Genomic DNA, 21,295 nt, shown 5'->3' on the forward strand with positions numbered 1-21,295 from the left:
TGCGACGCAGAAAAGGTGAACGGGTGGACTCTACATGCCTGGTTCCCACCGTGAAGCATGGAGGAGGAGGTGTGATGGTGTGGGGGTGCTTTGCTGGTGACAGTGTTGGGGATTTATTCAAAATTGAAGGCATACTGAACCAGCTTGGCTACCACAGCATCTTGCAGCGGCATGCTATTCCATCCGGTTTGCATTTAGTTGGACCATTTATTTTTCAACGGGACAATGACCCCAAACAAATCTCCAGGCTGTGTAAGGGCTATCTGACTAAGAAGGAGAGTGATGGGGTGCTACGCCAGATGACCTGGTCTCCACAGTCACCAGACCTGAACCCAATCGAGATGGTTTAAGGTAAGCTGGACCACAGAGTGAAGGCAAAAGGGGCCAACAAGTGCGAAGCATCTCCGGGAACTCCTTCAAGACTGTTGGAAGACCATTTCCGTTGACTACCTCTTGAAGCTCATCAAGAGAATGCCAAGAGTGTGCAAAGCAGTAATCAAAGCAAAAGGTGGCTACTTTGAAGAACCTAGAATATAACACATATTTTCAGTTGTTTCACACTTTTTTGTTAAGTATTTAATTACACATGTGTTAATTCATAGTTTTGATGCCTTCAATTTGAATCTACAATTTTCAGAGTCATGAAAATAAAGAAAACTCTTTGAATGTGAAGGTGTGTCCAAACTTTTGGACTGTACTAATATATATATTATATATATATATACTGTAGATACATATATTCTCCTTACTGTTTATTACTTCTCTTTCCTAACGCATATCGCCTACATTTTCACACCTGAGCTATGTATGCAACCTATTGAGCCCTGATACCTGTTCTTGTGTGTTACTTACTCCTGATCACTTACCCAACAATGTCAAATTAATATATTTGGGTTAATACTTTTAATTCTGAGGATCCAATGTGGATTTTATTGAATTTTAATATATATCTAATAGATTAAGTTTTAAATGGGGTTTATTTGGTTGAAGTCTAAGATTCCTTTGCCCCCTCTAGTAGTACGGTACTATCTATCCCTTTTCTTCTCAAACGATAGTGACCAATTAAAGGAGGATCTGTTGGTTGAACCATTTTTATTGAAACTCTTCCTTCTGGAAATATATAGATAAGCTGAAAAATGAGTGTTACCAATACCCTTGTCAATGGATCACGTCACTCCACAATCTTGCACAGTCCAGTCCATTTGCAGTGATGACACTATCAGACTTTATAGGATACTAGCTGTACTACCCGGCTTTGCCCGGGTTAATAACTGTGGTTAACAAAATAGAATGTATAAACAAAAATGTATTCTGCACACAAAAACCACAAAACAAATAGATATAAATGTAATTATTAAAAGACAAAAACTAAGCTAATAGAAGCATTTCACAACATATATGTCAACACCACAGATATTCCACACAGATTTAACTAAATTGGCCAAGTAATGTGCTCCGTCTGTCTCTCTCCAGATCTGTCTCTTTCCCCGTCTGTCTCTTTCCCCGTCTGTCTCTGTCTGTCTCTTTCCAGGTCTGTCTCTTTCCAGGTCTGCCTCTTTCCTCATCTGCTTGTCTCTATCTCTTTCTTTGTCTGTCTATATCTCTCTGTTTCTTTCCCCATCTGTCTCTTTCCAGGTCTGTCTCTTTCCCAGGTCTGTCTCTTTCCCCGTCTGTCTCCCCTTCTCTTTGTCTGTGTCTTTTCCTGTCTGTCTCTTTCCCTGTCTGCCTGCCTTTGTCTGTCTCTATTTCTCTGTCTCTATCAAGGTCTGTGTCTTTCCCCATCTATCTTTGTCTGTCTCTCTGGCTGTCTCTGTCCCTGTCTGTATGTCTGTCTGTCTCTTTCCAGGTCTGTCTCTTTCCAGGTCTGTCTCTTTTCCCGTCTGTCTCTGTCTGTCTTTTTCACCGTTTGTCTCTGTCTGTCTCTTTCCCTGTCTGTCTCTATCTCTCTGTCTCTTTCCCTGTCTCTCTGTCTGTCTTTCTCTCTGTCTCTCTCTGTCTCTCTTTATCCGTCTCCCCACCGACATCTTATTACCTCACATGTAAGCTTCTTATACTATGAATGTCTTTTGTTCCTATAGCAACCACTCATAGCTCCTACTAATAACCTGTAGTTCCAGGCTCCATTTGCTTTAATGAAGGCATGTGTTTTGAAGAGTAACTGTAAAGCGCGGGGTTAAATTTTCCTGTCAAAACATAGTCTACGACGTTCCCTGGGTCACATGAGGTGTCTGTGCAAAATTTTGTGATTGTAAATGCGACGGTGCGGATACACTTTTCGTTTCACCTTTTCCCCTTATGTAGATAGGGGCAAAATTGATTGGTAAATTGGAACACGTGGGGTTAAAATTTCGCCTCACAACATAGCCTATGACGCTCTCAGTGTCCAGACGTGTGAGTGTGCAAAATTTTGTGGCTGTAGCTGCGACGGTGCAGATGCCAATCCTGGACATACACACACATACACATACATACATACACACATTCAGCTTTATATATTAGACAACACTTTTAGACAAAGGGTAGGGTCTCATCCAATTGTCAATTTATTTATACATTTCCATAAGTATTAAAGAGGAATGGCAGAATTTAGAGTATTTGGTGGGTGACGAGATCCTTAAAAGCCTGACAAATGCATTTCTATTCCAGGCGCAGAGCTGAACACAGTAAGTACGTGTGAGATGTGCAAACACAAGGTGGAGTGTGAAATTGAAGGATTCAACTTGAGCGAGCATTACAGAAAACATCAGGAGACTCAGGTGACACAGACAGCAGGTGATATAAGCAGAGGGCATTGGGGGGGGGACAGAGGGTTCAGGGTCCTGAAGTAGCAAGTCCTAACTATTTCAAATAAAGAAAAAGAATCTGCATCCATAAGATGTATTACAAATGGGCGGCATGGTGGCTCAGTGGCTAGCACTGCAGTCTTGCAGCGCTGGGGTCCTGGGTTCAAATCCCACCAAGGGCACCAACTGCAAGGAGTTTGTATGTTCTCCCCGTGTTTGCGTGGGTTTCCTCCGGGTACTCCGGTTTCCTCCCACATTCTAAAGACATACAGATAGGGACTCTAGATTGTGAGCCCCAATGGGGACAGTGTTGCCAATGTATGTAAAGTGCTATGGAATTAATGGCGCTATATAAATGAATAAAATTATTATTATTATTATTATTATTAAATAATATAAAGCACAAGTGTAATCAAGTATCACATGTAATAATGTACCTGACCTGACTTGTGGACCCTGAGGCTGTGTAGTCTCATTCTTTCTCACTAAATATATGCAGACGTAATAAGCTAAAAGTACATGAGCTCCGTATCTGCTTGGTTAGGAGGAAGTAGGTGTGTGTTGCGCGGTTTGTGTGGGCGTGGCTGTGGGGTGCGTGTGTGTGTTTTGGGGGAGGTATGTTTTGTGCAATGTGTGTTGCGCGGTATGTGCGTATATTTGTGTATGCCGCGGTGTTTGTGTGTTGGGTGTTGTGTGTGTGTGTGGGTGTCTGTGTAGGGCGGTGTTTGTGGTTCCCAGTGTGTGTGTGGTGTGTTGTGCGGTGCACGTGTGGCGGTGTGTGTGTGTTTTGGGGGGAGGTGTGCACCCCCATAGTGCTCCATCCCCCATGCTGTGCACCCCCCATCGTGCTCCTTCCCCTATGCTGCGCATCCCCCATCGTGCTCCATCCCCCATGCTGCGCACCCCCATCGTGCTCCATCCCTCATGTTGTGCACCCCCATCGTGCTCCATCCCCCATGCTGCGCACCCCCCATCATGCTCCATCCCCCATGCTGCGCACCCCCATCGTGATCCATCCCCCATGCTGCGCACCCCCCATCGTGCTCCATCCCCCATGCTGCGCACCCCCCATCGTGCTCCATCCCCCATGCTGCGCACCCCCCATTGTGCTCCATCCCCCATGCTGCGCACCCACCATCGTGCTCCATCCCCCATGCTGCACCCCCCCATCGTGCTCCATCCCCCATGCTGCGCACCCCCCATCGTGCTCCATCCCCCATGCTGCACCCCCCCCATCGTGCTCCATCCCCCATGCTGCACACCCCCCATCGTGCTCCATCCCCCATGCTGCATACACCCATCGTGCTTCATCCCCCATGCTGTGCACCCCCATCGTGCGCCATTCCCCATGCTGCGCAACCCCCATCGTGCTCCATCCCCCATGCTGCACACCCCCCATCGTGCTCCATCCCCCATGCTGCACACCCCCCATCGTGCTCCATCCCCCATGCTATAATAGTCCTCCTATTATACTCAGAGAGGAGTATAATAGGAGGACTATAATAGGAGGAGTAGTCCTGGGGAAAGAGGAGTATAATGGGAGGAGTGGTCCTGGGGAAAGAGGAGTATAATGGGAGGAGTGGTCCTGGGGATAGAGGAGTATAATGGGAGGAGTAGTTCTGGGGGGAGGTGTATAGGTGACCAACGTGTGCCGGGGGCGGAGCCGAGCAGGCCAACGTGTGCCGGGGGCGGGGGCCGAGCGGGTCGCCGCGGGCGGAGCCGAGCGGGTTGCCAGGGGCGGGGCCAAGAGGGCCAACGTGTGCTGGGGCGGGACTAAGTGGGCCAATGTGTGCTGGGGGCGGGGCCAAGCATGCCAATATGTGCCGGGGGCGGGGCCGAGCGGGCGAGGCGTCAGCGTATGCCAGTTCCCTGCACATGTGTACCGGGAGCCGGTGTACGCTGGTAACTATGATACACATTGGGTAACTAAGGGAAGCGCTTCCTATAGTTACCCGATGTGTATCATGGTTACCAGCGTACACTGGCTCCGTCACGATCCCAGCATCGCAAGGTTATGTCCGCCGGGGGCGGGGCAGAGCAAAGCATGCCAACGTGTGCTGGGGGCGGGGCCAAGCGGGCGAGGCGTCAGCGTATGCCGGCTCCCTGCACATGTGTATCCGGAGGCGGTGTACGCTGGTAACCATGATTCACATCGGGTAACTAAGGGAAGCGCTTCCTATAGTTACCCGATGTGTATCATGGTTACCAGCGTACACCGGCTCCGTCACGATCCCAGCATCGCAAGGTTATGTCTGGGCTGGGTTGCGGGTGTGGACTCCTGGGAGTGCACTGCAGCAGTCACCTGGAAGTCGGGGCTTCATTTGAATTTGTGGGTAGGGGCGTGGCCGAGCGGGCGATGCGTGCGGAGATGGGGTGAGCGGCCAATCCATGCAGGGGGCGGGGCCAGGCCGAGGCGAGCGGCAAATCCGTGGGGGGGGGGCGGGCGGGCCAGGCTGAGCCCAGCGGCCAATCTGACGGTTGTCACTGTAACAACACTGTCACTGTAACGACACAATTTTGGAGCAAGACAGACAGACAGACAGACAGAATAAGGCAATTATATATATAGATGTCTTATATGTACAGGATCAGTAGACTATAAGCCAAATAATACAACTATTTCTCTGTCCATCCAGGCCACACTAAATCCCAGTCTGTACCTGGTGCTACTTCTTCACCTATATCAGCAGAGATATGAGGAACTACTACAACTGTCACACTCTCGAGATCGGATATCAGAGGTGAGAATACAGCCATGGACTTTACCCAACTCCAAAAATTGACACTCAACTTAATATTTGGTTGCACACCCTTTAGAATAAATAACTGTAATCAATCGCCTCTTATAACCATCAACAAGCTTCTTACACCTCTCAACTGGAATTTTAGACCACTCTTCTTTTGCAAACTGCTCCAGGTCTCTCATATTTGTAGGATGCTTTCTTCCGCTGGCAATTTTAACCCCTTCAAGACCAAGGACGTACCAGTACGTCCTAAATCATGTCGGGGTAATCACTGCCGGCTACTGCGGTGATTACCCCGATTATTCCAAGAATAATAAATTCCAAGACTTTTAAATGAAACACTATGGTAAGAGACCCAGGAGGACCCTACTGCTGACACGAAGACCAAAACGCTAGACTATGTAGGGAAGTCAAAATACCAGCAGACATATTTAATTGGATATAAGAGATATACTGTGAGAGAACATCGCCATCTGCTGGTCGAAGAAACCTCCCTGAACTGATGATCAGTACAACTGTTTCCTCACAGGAAGAGATTCTGGGAGATGCCAGGTCATGTGGTACTTGTTGCACCGCACGCACTTAAAGAAGCTTGCTACCTCAAAGAAGGCGTGGAGTTGGCGCCAAACTAAAGAAGGAAGCAGAAGTGTGGAGCATTCATTGCCCTGCTGAGGAAGCAGCTGGGCCTATTGATACCCTAAGTAATCCTGAAGAGTGTTCTCCACGAGAAGCATCTCCTGAGCCCAGATGTCACTGAGCAAGATCTGGAGCCCAGACTATTTGGTCAAGCCGAGAAGTCCAAATGTCACCGATCGAGATCCGGAGCCCAGAGTACGTGTTCAAGCCAAGAAGACCAGACGTGCTTGGTCAAAGTTCCAGTCTATGTGGTGAAGTACTGAAGAGAGAAGGCAAACTCCCGCTGGTGATCTGAGTGAGCCCGCTCATTGCTTCCTGCGTAGCTGTGTGCACTCAGTGACGTGCATTAATATAGTTAATTGTACTCAATTTTTAGTCGGTTACCCTTAAAGGGAATCTGTCACAAGATTTTTTTCTACACCATCTTAGAGCAGCATAATGTAGAGAAAGAGAACCTGATTCTAGCGATGTGTCACTTATTGAACTGTTTGCTGTAATTTGATAAAATCAATGTTTTCTCTCCTACAGATCTAGTAGTTACATAGAGCTCATACATATGCTGGACTACCTGGCAGGATGCCAAGTAGTCCTCTAATGATAATGTACTGCTGATTAAACAGTGATTTTAATCAAAACAACACTAAGCAGCCAAGTAAGTGACACACCACATGAATCAGGATCTCTGCCCCTTCGTTATGCTGCTCTCATATTAAGTGGCAAAAACCTGGTGACAGATTCCCTTTAAGGTTGACTATAGCTAGCTTAACTAAAGTTGAATCGTATACTGAAACTAGTTGTGACTGATTCCGTGTAGGTGGTGACGCATAACGGACATTAGAACTCTGACTATAGTTTAACTTTTGGCTACCGGACACGTAATAGTACAGTTATTTAGATTTATTATCTGTATTAGAAATCGTTCAGTAAATAATTATGTCCTGTTTCCTTTGAGTTCTCTGTAACCTATTGCATTGATTCTTTATTGATCCATATTGTGCCATCTTCTCATATGGGTAATAAATCTTATTTGTGAGTCACCACTGCATTGTCCTCTTCTATGCTGTTGCACCATCAGAACCTGTATATTATTTGGCACAGTTGGCAGGATGCAACACTCCAGCACAGAGATGGCAGTTCAGTTCATGACTGAGTCTGCCAGGGGCAACATTCCTCTGCCGGCTATTCTCAATAACCTTCCGAAGTTCACAGTGGAAACCCGATGTTGTGGAACTGGGTGGAGTGACTCAAAAGCATGCTGGAAGTAACGACCCATATCACAAAGAAGACAGATGGAGAATATTGTGGGTTAAGGCTGTTGGATGAAGTGTTGCGGGATCAACTGGTCGCGGGCCTGAGAAATCTGTATTTGAGGCAGGCCCTGCGGAAACGTCTACAGCAGGGGTCTCAAACGCGGCTGAGTATGGGTTTTTTTACATTTTGTCCCCTTCTTGTAACTAAAATCATCTTAAAATTAGCAATATATAGTAATTTTGGCTAACATCTTGTAATAATGTTTCCATCCAGGTCCTCATCTTGTAGAAATGTGCCAATCCTGATCCCCATCCTGTAGTAATGTGCCCATCCTGGTCTCCATCTTGTAGTAATGTGCCCATCCTTGTCCGCATCTTGTAGTAATGTCTCCACCCTTGTTTCTGTGACGCCCTGGCCTATGAGGTTGTCACAGGGTATTGTGCAATCTGCCCTTCTGCACAGTATCCACATCCTCCTTGGTTACAGATCCCTGTTTTTTGGTGTTGCTAAGATCAGAGCCAATCAAAACCCTAGGAACACTTTGCACCACACCCACCAGACACACCATTGTGGGGCCTGAAGGGAATAGAGCCACCCACTTGGGGGGTTGGTAGTGGAAAGTGAGAAGTGTTGGATGAGGAGAGAGAAAGTGAAGGAGTAGGAGTGTGGAGTAGTGTCTCTCAAGAGTGAGAGGTCACCATTGTGGAGCAGCGCTCCTTGAGACTACTAGGTGGCAGACGTTGGTCTGGGCCTGGTAGGAGCTGGAACCCCGGTCGCAGGCGATCGTGTCAAGGGGCACGGATCTGCCGAGGAGGGCAGCCGGAGGCCTTGAGCCATCTCTGGGCAGGGGCCAGGGCACGACGGGGTACACGGACCCTATGCCGGGAAGTAGCTTCACGCATCCTGGTAATTTACCCGACGGGGTGAAGTCTTCAAGATTCATCCCTCACCCCCTCCAAAATCGGGGTACTAGCGCAACAATGGGATAGGACTTTCCCAAACATATTCAGAAAATCCCAAGCGTGAACCCTGAGAGCAAGCTCACTCCGTTAGCCATATGGGTGAGCGGGACCCGACTAGTCCACACTACATGGTCCAAACAGTGAAGAAGGTGCCACGGAAAAGGTCACAGGCTAACAAGCAAGATCAAGGGCACGGATCCAAGCGTGCTCCCTCCTTGCTGCAGCGGTGCTCAGAATTCTGGTTTACAAGCTGTCGGTGTCAGTATTCTTGGACTGAGTGAGTACGCAGATAACCCTTTCCTCCCCAACGGCACCCCTTCACTGCCTCACAGGGCCGCGGGGCACAACCCCCTACCCACGGAGGGGTTAGACACCTTGCTGCCATACCACCGCCACCGGGTGCTCCCAACAGCAGCGATGGTACTCCACCTTACCACGCGCCGTGGGATGCGTCACGAACTTCCAACTCCCCTGTACATAATTCCCCCCTCTTCACTTCGAGTGTCCGCACGACCCCCCTCCCGGGTCCGGAGACCCCTCGAGCCACCGTGGTTCCGGATCCGAGTGGCTTGGCCGCTGACACGGGGGCGGTACATTCCCATCCTGTAGTAATGTCCCCATCTTTTTCCCTTGTATTAATGTCCCTATCCTTGTCTGCTTTTAGTAATGTCCCACCCTTGTCCTCTTGTAGTAATGTCTCATCCTGGTCCACATCTTATAGTTATGTCCCCATCCTGATCTGCATCTTGTAGTACTTTTCCCATCGTTGCTCTGCTCATAGTAATGTGCCCATCCTTGTCCCCATCCTGTAGTACTGTGCCCCATACTTGTCACCATCCTTTACTAACGTGCCCATCCTTATCCCTTTGTAGTAATGTCTCCATCCTTGTCCTCATACTGTAGTAATGTCCCCAACCTGGTCCCTTTGTAGTAATATCCCTATCCTTGTCCCCTTGTAGTAATATGCCCATCCTTGTCCCCATCCTGTAGTAATGTGCCCATCCTTGTCCTCATTCTGTAGTAATGCACCCTTCCTTGTATCCTTGTTGTAATATCCCCATCCTTCTTATTCTCACCCTATAGTAATGTCCCCATCCTTGTCCCCATCCTGTAGCAATGTGCCCATCCTGGTCCCCTTATAGTAATGTCCTCATCCTTGTCTCCATTCACTAGTACTGCGCCCCATACATGTCCCCATCCTGTGGTACTGTGCCCCATCCTTGTCCCCTTGTAGTAATGTGCCCATCTGTGTGAAAGCATCAGAAGCTATATACTAATGACCCTCTGCTGCGTGCATCAGCCGAGGGTCATGCGACTGTGTTACGATCTTGTGATCATATCACAGCCTCGGAGAAGAGGGAGGGAGCACTTTCTCCCATCTCCTCCACTGTCTGTCTCTGTGTATATCGCACTGCAGTCACATAAACTGCGAGTGCAGTGCAATGTTTTACACGCTCCCATAGGCTCGTATGGGGTGCGTGAGCCGAGACTCGCTGCAAAACGCAGCATGCAATTGCACCAAGAGCACGTTTCCTGACGAAGAAAAATAAGCAAGAGGACACTGCCTCATTGATTAACACTGGTGCGAAAACAATAATAATAATATTTATTCATTTATATGACGCTGTTAATTCCACAGTGCTTTACATACATATGCATCACTGTCCCCATTGGAGCTCACAATCTAAATTCCCTATCAGTATGTTTTTGGAGTATGGGAGGAAACCGGAGTACCTGGAGGAAACCCACGCAAACACTGGGAAAACATTCAAACTCCTTGCAGATGTTGTCCTTGATGGGATTTGAACCCAGGACCCCAGCACTGCAAGGCTGCAGTGCTAACCACTAAGCCACCGTGCCACCCCCAATCCGATGTTTTATTGGATCGCACTCACACATGGAAATCGCAAGTGGAAAAGAGCCCTAACCAAAATAAAATGCTGATGGCGACTGCCCTCTTCAACAGGCCATGATCATCAAGGGGTCTGCAGGCCTGCAGGCTGCAAGGAGCATCCTCAGGGGACTCATGTGGCTCGCAGGCTGCGTGTTTGAGCCAGGGGTCTATGGTATAACCCCGATATGAGTTTTCTGGAAGTTGTTGCACAAGCTAGAGTCTGGGAGCGAGAGGTGCACACTACAATGGGTGTGGTTTGGAATTAAGTACCCCAGAGTGAAGAGAGGCGACAATATCCTCCGCCCCTTGATCATCAGTATTGGCCACCTTACATTTCTGAGGATAGTAGAATCATACGCTGGACCTGTGGAGAGAGGGGACATGTCTCCTGGAATTGTCCATCGCAAATAAATCAGCAGTTATGGCACTTGTTAAACTTATACGCCTCTTAAACAGAGAGAAGAAGGGCAGAGCCAGGGAGGGGTCCAAACTCTTGGAACAGAAGGAAGCAAACTTGACAACATTTTTTCCTAGATAAATGGAAGATAAGTGGGATAAGTGGAAGAAGTGTAGAGACACTGTCAAGATGTGTTTGATAAACATAATCATAACTTTGGGTATACTACCGCCATGCAACATGAGATTCCTATGAGAAGTGCCGCCCAATACAAGAAAGATACTGCCAGATTCCACCTAGAATGTACCAAGAAGTAAAGAATCTGTCCCACATGTTAGAGAACAAGCTGATATAGGAGAGTCAGAGCCCGTGGTCAGCACCAATTGTACTGGTCCGTTAGCAGGATGGGATACAGCAATTCAGTGTGGATCAGCGACAGTTAAACGCCTGCACCGTAATAGACTTGTACAAACTGCTGATTATAGAAGAATCCCTGCTAGCCTTGGGAAAGGTTAAGTACTTTTCCTCCCTTTATCTGGCTAGCGGCTGTTCCCATGGCCAAACAGGATTGGCTGAAGACAGCATTCATCCTTCCCATGGGACTGTTTGAGTTCAATTGGATGCCATTTAGCCCCTGTACATTCCAGCATCTGGAGCCAGAAACATGGGCTGAAGATAAAACCCCGAAAGTGCCACGTACTCCAGAGAGAAATTGAGTACCGGGGTATACGGTCTCAAGCGAGGGAGTGAATCTGATACCAGAAAAAGTAGCCTCTGTGCAAAAATAGCCTACTCCTGCAATGCTGAGAGAGCTCAAAGCCTTCCTAGTACTGGTCGATATTATCGAAAGTTCATCAAGGACTTCACCAAGATTGTGACATCGTTGCATAAACTACTGAGGGGGACAATGGGAGATGCCAAGCAGGGATCCCTTCAGTGAGGCAAGAAGAAGCCTTTCAATCATTAAAACTTGTATTAACTATTGCCCGCATATTGGAATATGCAGACTTCTCTCAACCTTTTGTGCTGTATACCGACAGCAGTCTCTACAGGCTTGGGGCAGTATTGGCCCGGGTCCAGGAAGGACATGATCGAGTTATTGCATACGCCAATTGGTTTCTGTGGCACTCTGAAAAGAATCCCGACAACCACAGTTCATTCAAATTGAATCTGTTAGCCCTGGTGTGGGCCATGACTGAAAGTTAGCAGAATATCTGTCAGAATCAGAAGTCCATGTGCGCACTGACAAGAACCCTCTTGCCCAGCTGGAAAATGCTAAACTGGCAGGTGCTAGAGCAGTGTTGGGTTGTGTGGATGTCTAACTTTACGTACAAGATATCCTACAGGAAGGAGGCTGGAAACACACACGCAGATGCAGGGTCCAGAGTGACCATTGAACGACCGACTCTTGATCTGGACAAAGAGTTGAAAGGGGGCAAAATTCCAGACTTCAATCATGTTGCTACAGTGCTGGTGACTTCCCAAGATGCAGAAGAACCACCGAAATCACCTTGTGGACAGATGACACTAAGATAGAGCTTTTTGGTAAAGCACAATATTCTACTGTTTACCAAAAACAGAATGAGGCCCACAAAGAAAAGAACACAGTGCGTACAATCAAATAGTGGAGGTTGAAACATATTTTGGGGTTGATTAACTGCTTCTGGTACTGGATGCCTTGACTGTGTGGAAGGCATCCTGAAATATGAAGATTAACAAAGGATTTTGGGTTGTAATGTAGTACCCAGTGTCAGAAAGCTGGGTTTGCTTCCTAGGTCATGCGTCTTCCATCAGGACAGTGACCCCAAAAATACTTCATGAAGCCCCCAGAAATGGATGGAAACAAAGCGCTGAAGTGACCAGCAATAAGTCCGGATCTAAATCCCATTGAGCATCTTAAAATTGCTGTTGGGAGAAGGCGCCCTTCAGATATGAGCGACCTGGAGCAGTTTGCAAATTAAGAATGGTCCAAAATTCTAGTTGCGAGGTGTAAGAAACTTGCTGGTTATAGGAAGCGATTGATGGCAATTATTTATTTCAAAGGATGTGCAACCAAATATTATATTGAGAGTTCCAACAATATTGCCCATTTTTGAAGTTTTGTGTGAAATTATGTCCAATTTGCCTTTTCCTGTTTGTTTGCTGTTTGCTGGTGTGACATAAGGGTACTTAACACGCTGCGACATTGCTAGCGATGTCGAGCGCGATAGCACCCGCCCCCGTCGTTCGTGCGACATTAGGCGCTCGCTGCCGTAGTGAACATTATCGCTACGGCAGCGTCACACGCACATACCTTGTCAGCGGCATCGCTGTGACCGCCAAACAATCCCTCCTTCAAGGGGGTGGTGCATTCGGCGTCATAGTAACGTCACTGCGGCGTCACTAAGCGGCCGGCCAATAGAAGCGGAGGGGCGGAGATAAGCGGGACGTAACATCCCGCCCACCTCCTTCCTTCCGCATTGCCGGTGGATGCAGGTAAGCAGATGGTTATCGTTCCCGGGGTGTCACACATAGCGATGTGTGCTGCCGCAGGAACGACAAACAACATCGTACCTGCAGCAGCAACGATATTAAGGAAAGGAGCGACATGTCAACGATCACCGTTTTTGGACGATTTTGCGATCGTTGATCGTCGCTCCTTGGTGTCACACGCTGCGATGTCGCTACCGGCGCCGGATGTGCGTCACTAACGACGTGACCCCGACGATATATCGGTAGCGATGTCGCAGCGTGTAAAGCACCCTATAGGCTTCAGATATACCATAGTCCATCAGCCTTATTTACATATAAATTAAAACTCTGATTTCTCAATATCGGAGGAACGGATTGGCCATGTAAAGATATGCCTGGAGTAGCGTTAGAAAGAGATTCATGTGCATATAAATAGTTTGAGGGGTAACATCCTTCTGACAGATTCCCATTAACACAGCCAAAGAAATAGATCTAAAAATATATTATAATTAGGTACAATATAATATGAAAACATGCGCTTGAAATCTATTCTTGAATTCTATAAGAAAGTTGTATTTTCACTGTTACAAATGGATCTCAACTAGAAAAACAATTCATTCGTTTTACAAATTCAGTGTGACCTTGACATACATTGTTTCTAGACTTTGAGGCCCATCTAGGCCGTCTTCCAAATAACAGGTCAGGGATTCGACAGTTAAAACTTTACACACATTTGATGATGAGTGAAAAAAATGTTCTGCTGTATCATGTATCCTGTTTAACAAAGTGAAAATCAGCTGTTACATCGACCTACATAGAGCCTGGTCCAACACTGTACTTGAGGCTATATAAATACTGGACTTATACAAGTCAAACAAATCATCCTGCGTAGTATTTGTGTTTGAGCAGGAATTATAATAATTCCTTCTTAGGATATGTTTACTACAGAGTGTTTCTCAGTGCAATGCCCCCCTATCAGCTAATCAGACATCCATGTTCACAGCTAAAGGGTCTTCAATAATAATATATGGGTAGAATGGATTTCATTGGATTTGGCGCAAGGTTAAAAGTATTGCTTTGTTTTGGTTCACAGTAGGGCTGCTACATACTGCAGCAAAAATGCTAATTTATCATTGTGTGCCTATGGAAATCAGGAAATCAATTCTTTCTATAGATTTGAAGTTGATGCCTGAGGTCCCAAAAAAGCTCAAAAGATGTTAGAAAACATTACATCAATATCTAAATCATGATGATTTCTATTTCCTTCACTGATCACCCACCAATGTGAAAAAAGGTTGTATACTGTGTGACTTCTAGATACCTAAATAATGGAATTTCGATGTTTCACCCTTCCTTTTGTTCAATGAGGCAAAGAAGTCCAAAATATTAAATTTTAGACCTCTCATTTGAGCATCGTGGTGTTTTTTTCTTGACTGCAGTATTATATCGGCTTCCCCTCGGACTGACCGTTCTGCCATCCACTTTTTACCCCATCCCTCCTCCCACAGATCCCTCCCCAATAAACAGATCACAGTTTGGATCACATTGGCCAAATCGGCCATTATTATAATAAACACAACAAATACACAATAACTCGAATGTAAGGAGGATCTTGGACCTGGCGGAAACCTCTACTGCCGGAAAACCATTTCCACATCATTCTCTTGGACCCCACATTGAAGAATCCCGAAATCCACCAGGTAGTTACCAAACTTTCAAACACAATGGGAAGGCTACCATCTACCTGATGTACAACCCCCCCCCACACACACACACACAATTTTGCAACGAACTGCAAGAATGCAAGAACCATGTCTCCATTGCTTGCAAAAATTACCTAATGCCCCCTACATACTTTTCTTTAATAATAAGTTTACTTACCCCCAGCGTAATCAGTGGTGCCTCGGTGCTATTTAGCAGCCCCCACCCTAGCCGTATATACCCCCACTCTTTTTGCCATACATCCCCTCTTTTCCTCCCTTTAAACGTTTGCCCCCCCCAGAACACATACTTAACAAGTTACTTTACTTAACCCATATTGCCCTAAAAAGCCATGGATCACTACATCCATAGCTTTGCTGGTGACTCGTTATTTCCTTTCTTATAAGAAACAAATCTTAAAATATTGCTTGGAGGAGGTTCAACAACTAGACACCCATTTGCTAAGGGGAGAGTGGTTTGTGAAGTAGTGGTCTCTCAACTTAATTGAAGAGATAGAAAACAGGAGATGAAGGGTTAAAATCTGCTCTGCAGATGGACGAGATGCACAAGATGTGAGGAGAACAAGCCAGGTAAGTACAGTTGGGCTCAAAACTTAACATACCTCCACAATTTTTTTGCTTTCTTAGCCTTTTTCAGAGAATATAAATGATAACACAAAATCTTTTTTTCCACTCATGGTTAGGGGTTGGGTGAAGCCATTTATTGTCATACTGTGTTTTCTCTTTTTAAATCATAATGACAACCAAAAACATCCAAATGACCTTGATCAAAAGTTTACATACCCCACTTCTTAATACCGTATATTGCTAACATCAATGACAGCTTGAAGTCTTTTGTGGTAGTTGTGAGGCTCTTTATTTTCTCAGATGGTAAAGCTGCCCATTCTTCTTTGCAAAATGCTTCCAGTTCTTGTAAATTCCTGTGCTTTCTTGCATGAACTGCGCGCTTGCGTTCTCCCCAGAGTGGCTTAATGATATTGAGGTCAGGAGACTGAGATGTCCACTCCAGAACCTTCACTTTGTTCTGCTGTAGCCAATGACAGGTCGACTTGGCCTTGTCTTTTGGATTGTTGTCATGTTGGAATGTCCAAGTACGTCCCATACGCAGCTTCAGGGCTGATGAGTGCAAATTTGCCTCCAATATTTGCTGATAACACGCTGCATTCATCTTTCCTTCAACTTTGAACAAGTTTTCTGTGCCTTTGTAGCTCACACATCCCCACATCATCAGTGATCCATCTCCATGCTTTATAGTGGGAATGGTGTTCCTTTTATTATAGGCCTTGATGACACCTCTCCAAATGTAACGTTTATGGTTATGGCCAAAAAGTTCAATTTTGGTCTCATCACGCCAAATTACTTTGCTCCAGAAGTTTGGAGGCTTGTCTCTGTGTTGCTTGGCATATTGTAGGCGAGATACTTTGTGGAATTTGCGTAGTAATGGCTTTCTTCTGGCAACTCGACCATGCAGCCCATTTTTCTTCAAGTACCTCCGTATTGGGCATTTTGAGACAGCCACACCGCTAGTTTTCAGTGAGTCCTGTATTTTAGCTGATGCTATTTGTGTGTTTTTCTTTGCATCCTGAACAATTTTCCTGGCAGTTTTGCTGGTCTACCTGATCATGGTTTGTTTTTTACAGAGTCCCTGATTTTCCATTTGTTAATCACAGGTTTAATACTGCTGACTGGCATTATCAATTCCTTGGATATGTTTTTGTATCCCTTTTCTGTTTTATACAGTTCAACTATCTTTTCCCTTAGATCCATTGACAGTTCTTTTGTTTTCTCCATGACTCATAATCCAGAACCGTCAGTGGCTGGATGAAAGATACAAGAGTCTGTCTGGATCCCAGGCACTCACACAACTTTTATGCACACACACGGATTACAAGCAAACATGTCACAGGTGAGGATGTTACCTTTATTAGCCATTCAAACCATTTGTGTCAACTTCTGTGCATGTTATCAGGCCAAAATCATCAGGGTATGTGAACTTGTGATTAGGGTCACTTGGATGTTTTTGGTTGTCATTATGATTTATAAAGAGAAAACACAGTATGACAATAAATGGCTTCACCCAACCACTACCCATAAGTGGAAAAAAAGTTTTTGTGTGATCATTCTTATTCTCTGAAAGAAGGCCAAGAAAGCAAAAAACCTGCCAGGGTATGTAAACTTTTGAACACAACTATATATCCCATGTAGTTTATTAGATCTAAAAACGTGGTAGTTTCTGTCCTGAAGAAAAAGTTAATACTTCGAAATGCATAGACGTAATAAACTACTTGGAATATACAATTGACAGAAAAAGACAGTCCAGCTCACCACCATGTCCATCTATCCCCAATATGGAGTCCTGGATCCAGCCTTGCCATGGCTTCCAAATGAATAAAGATAATCTGAGAATCCAGCTCAAAACATACAAGGTTTCTTTATTTATATAAAGTGCATCATAACAGCAAACGCCACATCAACGCGTTTCAATGCAAGACGCACTTCATGTCTAAGAGGGCATCTTGCACTTGAAGCGCGTTGATGTGACATTTGCTGTTATTATGCACTTTATATAAATAAAGAAACCTCGTATGTTTTGAGCTGGATTCTCAGATTATCTTTAACCTCGTATGTTTTGAGCTGGATTCTTACTGGTTTGCACTTGTCTTTCCTTTAGTGACTTCCTACGATTATTTGAGTTCAGGGATAGAGTTCATGTATGGCGTACATCAACATTTTTAATAATTACAGTAATTCAAGAATATTGACCCCTTAAGACATTTTTGTTTACTAAAATGCAGGTTTTATACTCAAAATCATTTTTGCAGTTTGGCTCATTTAAAAGTTTTGCACCGTTTTTATAGTTGTCTGTGCGGAATGAGATATCTGAGAATCCATCAGTGAGCGCATTCTGACACATTTTGTATCTCTTGTATTAATATTTTTCTGAATGCCTCGGTACTGATGGTACTGATGACCACAGGCCACAAATTCTCAGTTAAATCATTCTATACCCAACAATGAGTAGGGAAGCAAACAGCCTCCAAAAGCCAAATGGTGCAATATTTCAAATGAAATCCAATTGCAAAAATGATTTTAAGCCCAAAATACAAGCATTTAATAAACAAAAATGGCTATAAGGATAGGTTATTAAACTTAAGCGGGCTTTACACACTGCCCCCATCTGTTGTGCGACACGGGCAAATCACTGCCTGTGCCGCACAACATCACTCAGACCCGTCACACATACTTACCTGCCCGGCGACGTCGCTGTGACCGGCGAACCGCCTCCTTTCTAAGGGGGCGGTCCGTGCGGCGTCACAGCGACGTCACTGAGCGGCCGCCCAATAGAAGCGGAGGGGCGGAGATGAGCGGGACGTAACATCCCGCCCACCTCCTTCCTTCCGCATTGTGGCCGGGAGGCAGGTAAGGAGAGCTTCCTCGTTCCTGCAGTGACACACGGAGCGATGTGTGCTGCCGCAGGAACGAGGAACAACCTCGTTACTGCTGCAGTAACGATTTTTGAGAATGGACCCCCATGTCACCGATGAGCGATTTTGCACATTTTTGCAACGATGCAAAATCGCTCATAGGTGTCACACGCAACGGCATCACTAATGCGGCCGGATGTGCGTCACCAATTCCGTGACCCCAACGAGTTCGCATTAGCGATGTCGTAGCATGTAAAGCCCCCTTTATAGTAGGTGAATCCCTTAAAATGGCATTTAAAGAGGACAGTAGTTGCTTTTCTGCAGATCCATCAGTATGGTGAGATATTTGTATCATCTGTCAATAGTTCCAACACAACTTCATCTACAGTGTCCTATTCCCTATTCCCGCACAATAAGACCAGCTTACTTCATTTATTAGAGTTTCTTTGAAGTATAGACCTCAGCTTTCTACCAGATATAGCAGGGTAATCATCATCCAGGTAACAGTAATATAAGCTGAAGCTGGCGATTTCCCACAAGAGTGGAAATAACAATGTGAGAATAGAATTTACAGGCCACTTTTTGTTCATTCTGAACTATATAATGATACCTGACGAGTGCAGAAGATGTGGAAACTATGGGGGCCCAGAGCAAATGGTAGAAGGGAAAAAAATTAGGCAGCGATTACTATTGATGGGAAAGGACAAAGAGCACAAACAGGGAGGATGAGATTGAGAGATCAAGTCAATTGTGAGCGCAAACAGTACATGAGTGCAGCAAGGGACACCAATGTGTACTAAAATAAAAAGGGTATAGCAGACTAGACATAGAAATGAACAACCGAACAAGGGGAAAATAGCTGCAAAGTCAACTTTAGTGTGCCCGAGGTATATGTGGACAGGAACCAAGCTTGGTTAGGTCTGCCCTCTGATGCCAAGAATAAAATATTTTTTGAACTATGATGCCAAGTGCCAGTTACCATTGGGTATCTACTAGTAACTGGACTATGGGCAGAAATGTATTACATTCAGGTGAATCTCGTACTCAGGACCCTTTCTTTAGGCCAAAGCAGGGCAAAGAATCGCTCTCTCATTCTAGAAGCCCGGTCTCTTTGGCGCCCTTCACACGTCTGTGATAAAAATGCACGTTTTTCATGGTCCATGCTGTGCATGTTCCGTGTGTGTTCAGCGTGTGCTGTCAGTGTGCTGTCCATGTGATATCTGTGATAGCACATGGACAGCTGGAGCTTCTATACTCACCTGTCCCCGGCGCTGCTGTTGCTTCTAAGTCCACGATGCAGTGAATATTCATGAGCATAATGAGCAGGGCCCAGAAGCAAGTGACAGCAGCACCGAAGACAGCAGGGCTTGAAAAACAAAAAACAAACGTCGCCGTGTAGAGCACACAGACACATGTTTGTGAGAAAACAGAGCTGTGTGTGCAGGCCCATTGATTTTAATGGGTCTGCATATGTCCATGCCTACGGTACGTATGAAAACGGACATCATACCTATTGGAATCACGGACGTGTGAAGGGGACCTTATCTAGATAGCCCATTTAAAGGGAGCCTGGCGGCCTATATGTGCTGCCCACCTGAGTCACGGGCAGCATGTATCAGACCGTGGCTGCATGATTTGTGCCAGATGTGTTTAGCTCTGAAAAAATGTGGCTTTTCGAGAAAAACGTATTTTAAAAGGTCAGGTTCCCTGTGGCTGAAGCTTTAGGCACCATGACAGGTTCTCTTTAAAGGATATGGAGACCAGTTGGTGAAGGGTTTTCTTTTACCCTAAAGTAATATATTTGGGCCTAAAAATATTTTTTGCAATTGGTTTTTATTAAAAATGTTGCACTATTTGGCTTTTAGATCTGTGTTTCCCTGCTCATGGCTGGCTGCAGAATAAGTTAACTGAGAATCCATCAGTGAGCTGGTTGTCACTGGGACTTTGTATCTTTTTTTTTATCTGGTTTTTTTTTTCCCTGAGATTCTTTTGGATGATCTATGATCACATTAAAGTGCAGCTCAAATGTAATGTGGTCTGTGGTCAGAAATCAGCACAGAGACGTTCAGAGAAACAGGCTCACTCGTGGATTGTTAGGTAACTCATTCTACAGCTAGCTGGCCTTTTTTTTTTATATAATTTCAATGGGCAGGAGATGTTTCATTTTTATTTTTTACAAGAAAGTCATTGATGGTAATAAATGGACACACTGACCAAACACTGATGACATCAATCATTATTTTACGTACTAGTAAAAAACGATCATGTGAATGATGCCTTAGAGCTACGTACACAAGACTTAGGAGTCAGAACTCTGGGGAACACTGATATATAATATATCTTCTTTTTTTTCTTTGTTAATTTTGTAGCTCTCAAGACGATTTTTACATTTGGGCTTAGGAACACGCGAACGTAAGTTTAGTATTTTAACTCTCTTTTTTCGTAGACTGGGCTATTACATTTCATTCTGACATTGCAAAATAATTCTCTCTCTTCAGATGCAAGAGACGACGAGCAGAACTCCTAGGCTACGTTTTACGTGAACCAACATGTAGTATTCCGGTGCCTACAGATTTCATCAAGATACTACTACATTTATCTTTCACCATCAACCTCATTATGCATTAGTAGTTGGGATGATCGAATACCTCAAATATTCGGCAATGCCCATATTCGCCGAATAGATCGCCGCTATTCGACTATTTGCGAATATTCAATGCGCAATGTAAGTCTATGGGAAACCCGAATAGATGCCGAATAGCAACTATTCGGGCTTAGATTGCGCATCGAATATTCGTATAGCGGCAAACTATTCGTTGGATATTCGCGACGCCGAATATTGCCGAATATTTATGATATTCGATCATCCCTAATTAGTAGTCTTACATTTCAGAATAAGACTGTATACTTAAAACCAGATTTCACAATACAGGCTTCAAAGATGTGGACTTGATGAGCCTGGTGTACTTACTATTAAAATCCATCCATGTGTGATCTGTTTTGCTAAATTTATTAACAAACAGCATTAAAG

The 21,295-nt window shown here is 45.2% G+C and overlaps 1 protein-coding gene across 2 annotated transcripts in view; it reads left to right on the forward strand.

Annotated features, from left to right (window-relative positions):
• MARCHF10 (membrane associated ring-CH-type finger 10) overlaps nt 1-20,949 on the forward strand; it is a 106,046-nt gene extending 85,097 nt beyond the window's left edge. Inside the window, exons 8-11 of one of the 2 annotated variants that reach the window (XM_075350284.1) lie at nt 2,647-2,756; nt 5,420-5,524; nt 20,634-20,676; nt 20,763-20,949. In XM_075350284.1, coding sequence (XP_075206399.1) covers nt 2,647-2,756; nt 5,420-5,524; nt 20,634-20,676; nt 20,763-20,791 — 287 coding nt within the window. In that variant the 3' untranslated portion in view covers nt 20,792-20,949. Of the gene's footprint in view, nt 1-2,646; nt 2,773-5,419; nt 5,525-20,633; nt 20,677-20,762 lie in introns of those variants that run through there. The other variant, XM_075350285.1, reaches the window with a different exon arrangement.
• The last annotated feature ends 346 nt before the right edge of the window (nt 20,950-21,295 follow it).

The sequence above is a fragment of the Anomaloglossus baeobatrachus genome, chromosome 5 (genome assembly GCF_048569485.1).
Source record: "Anomaloglossus baeobatrachus isolate aAnoBae1 chromosome 5, aAnoBae1.hap1, whole genome shotgun sequence".
NCBI classification, from domain to species: domain Eukaryota; kingdom Metazoa; phylum Chordata; class Amphibia; order Anura; family Aromobatidae; genus Anomaloglossus; species Anomaloglossus baeobatrachus.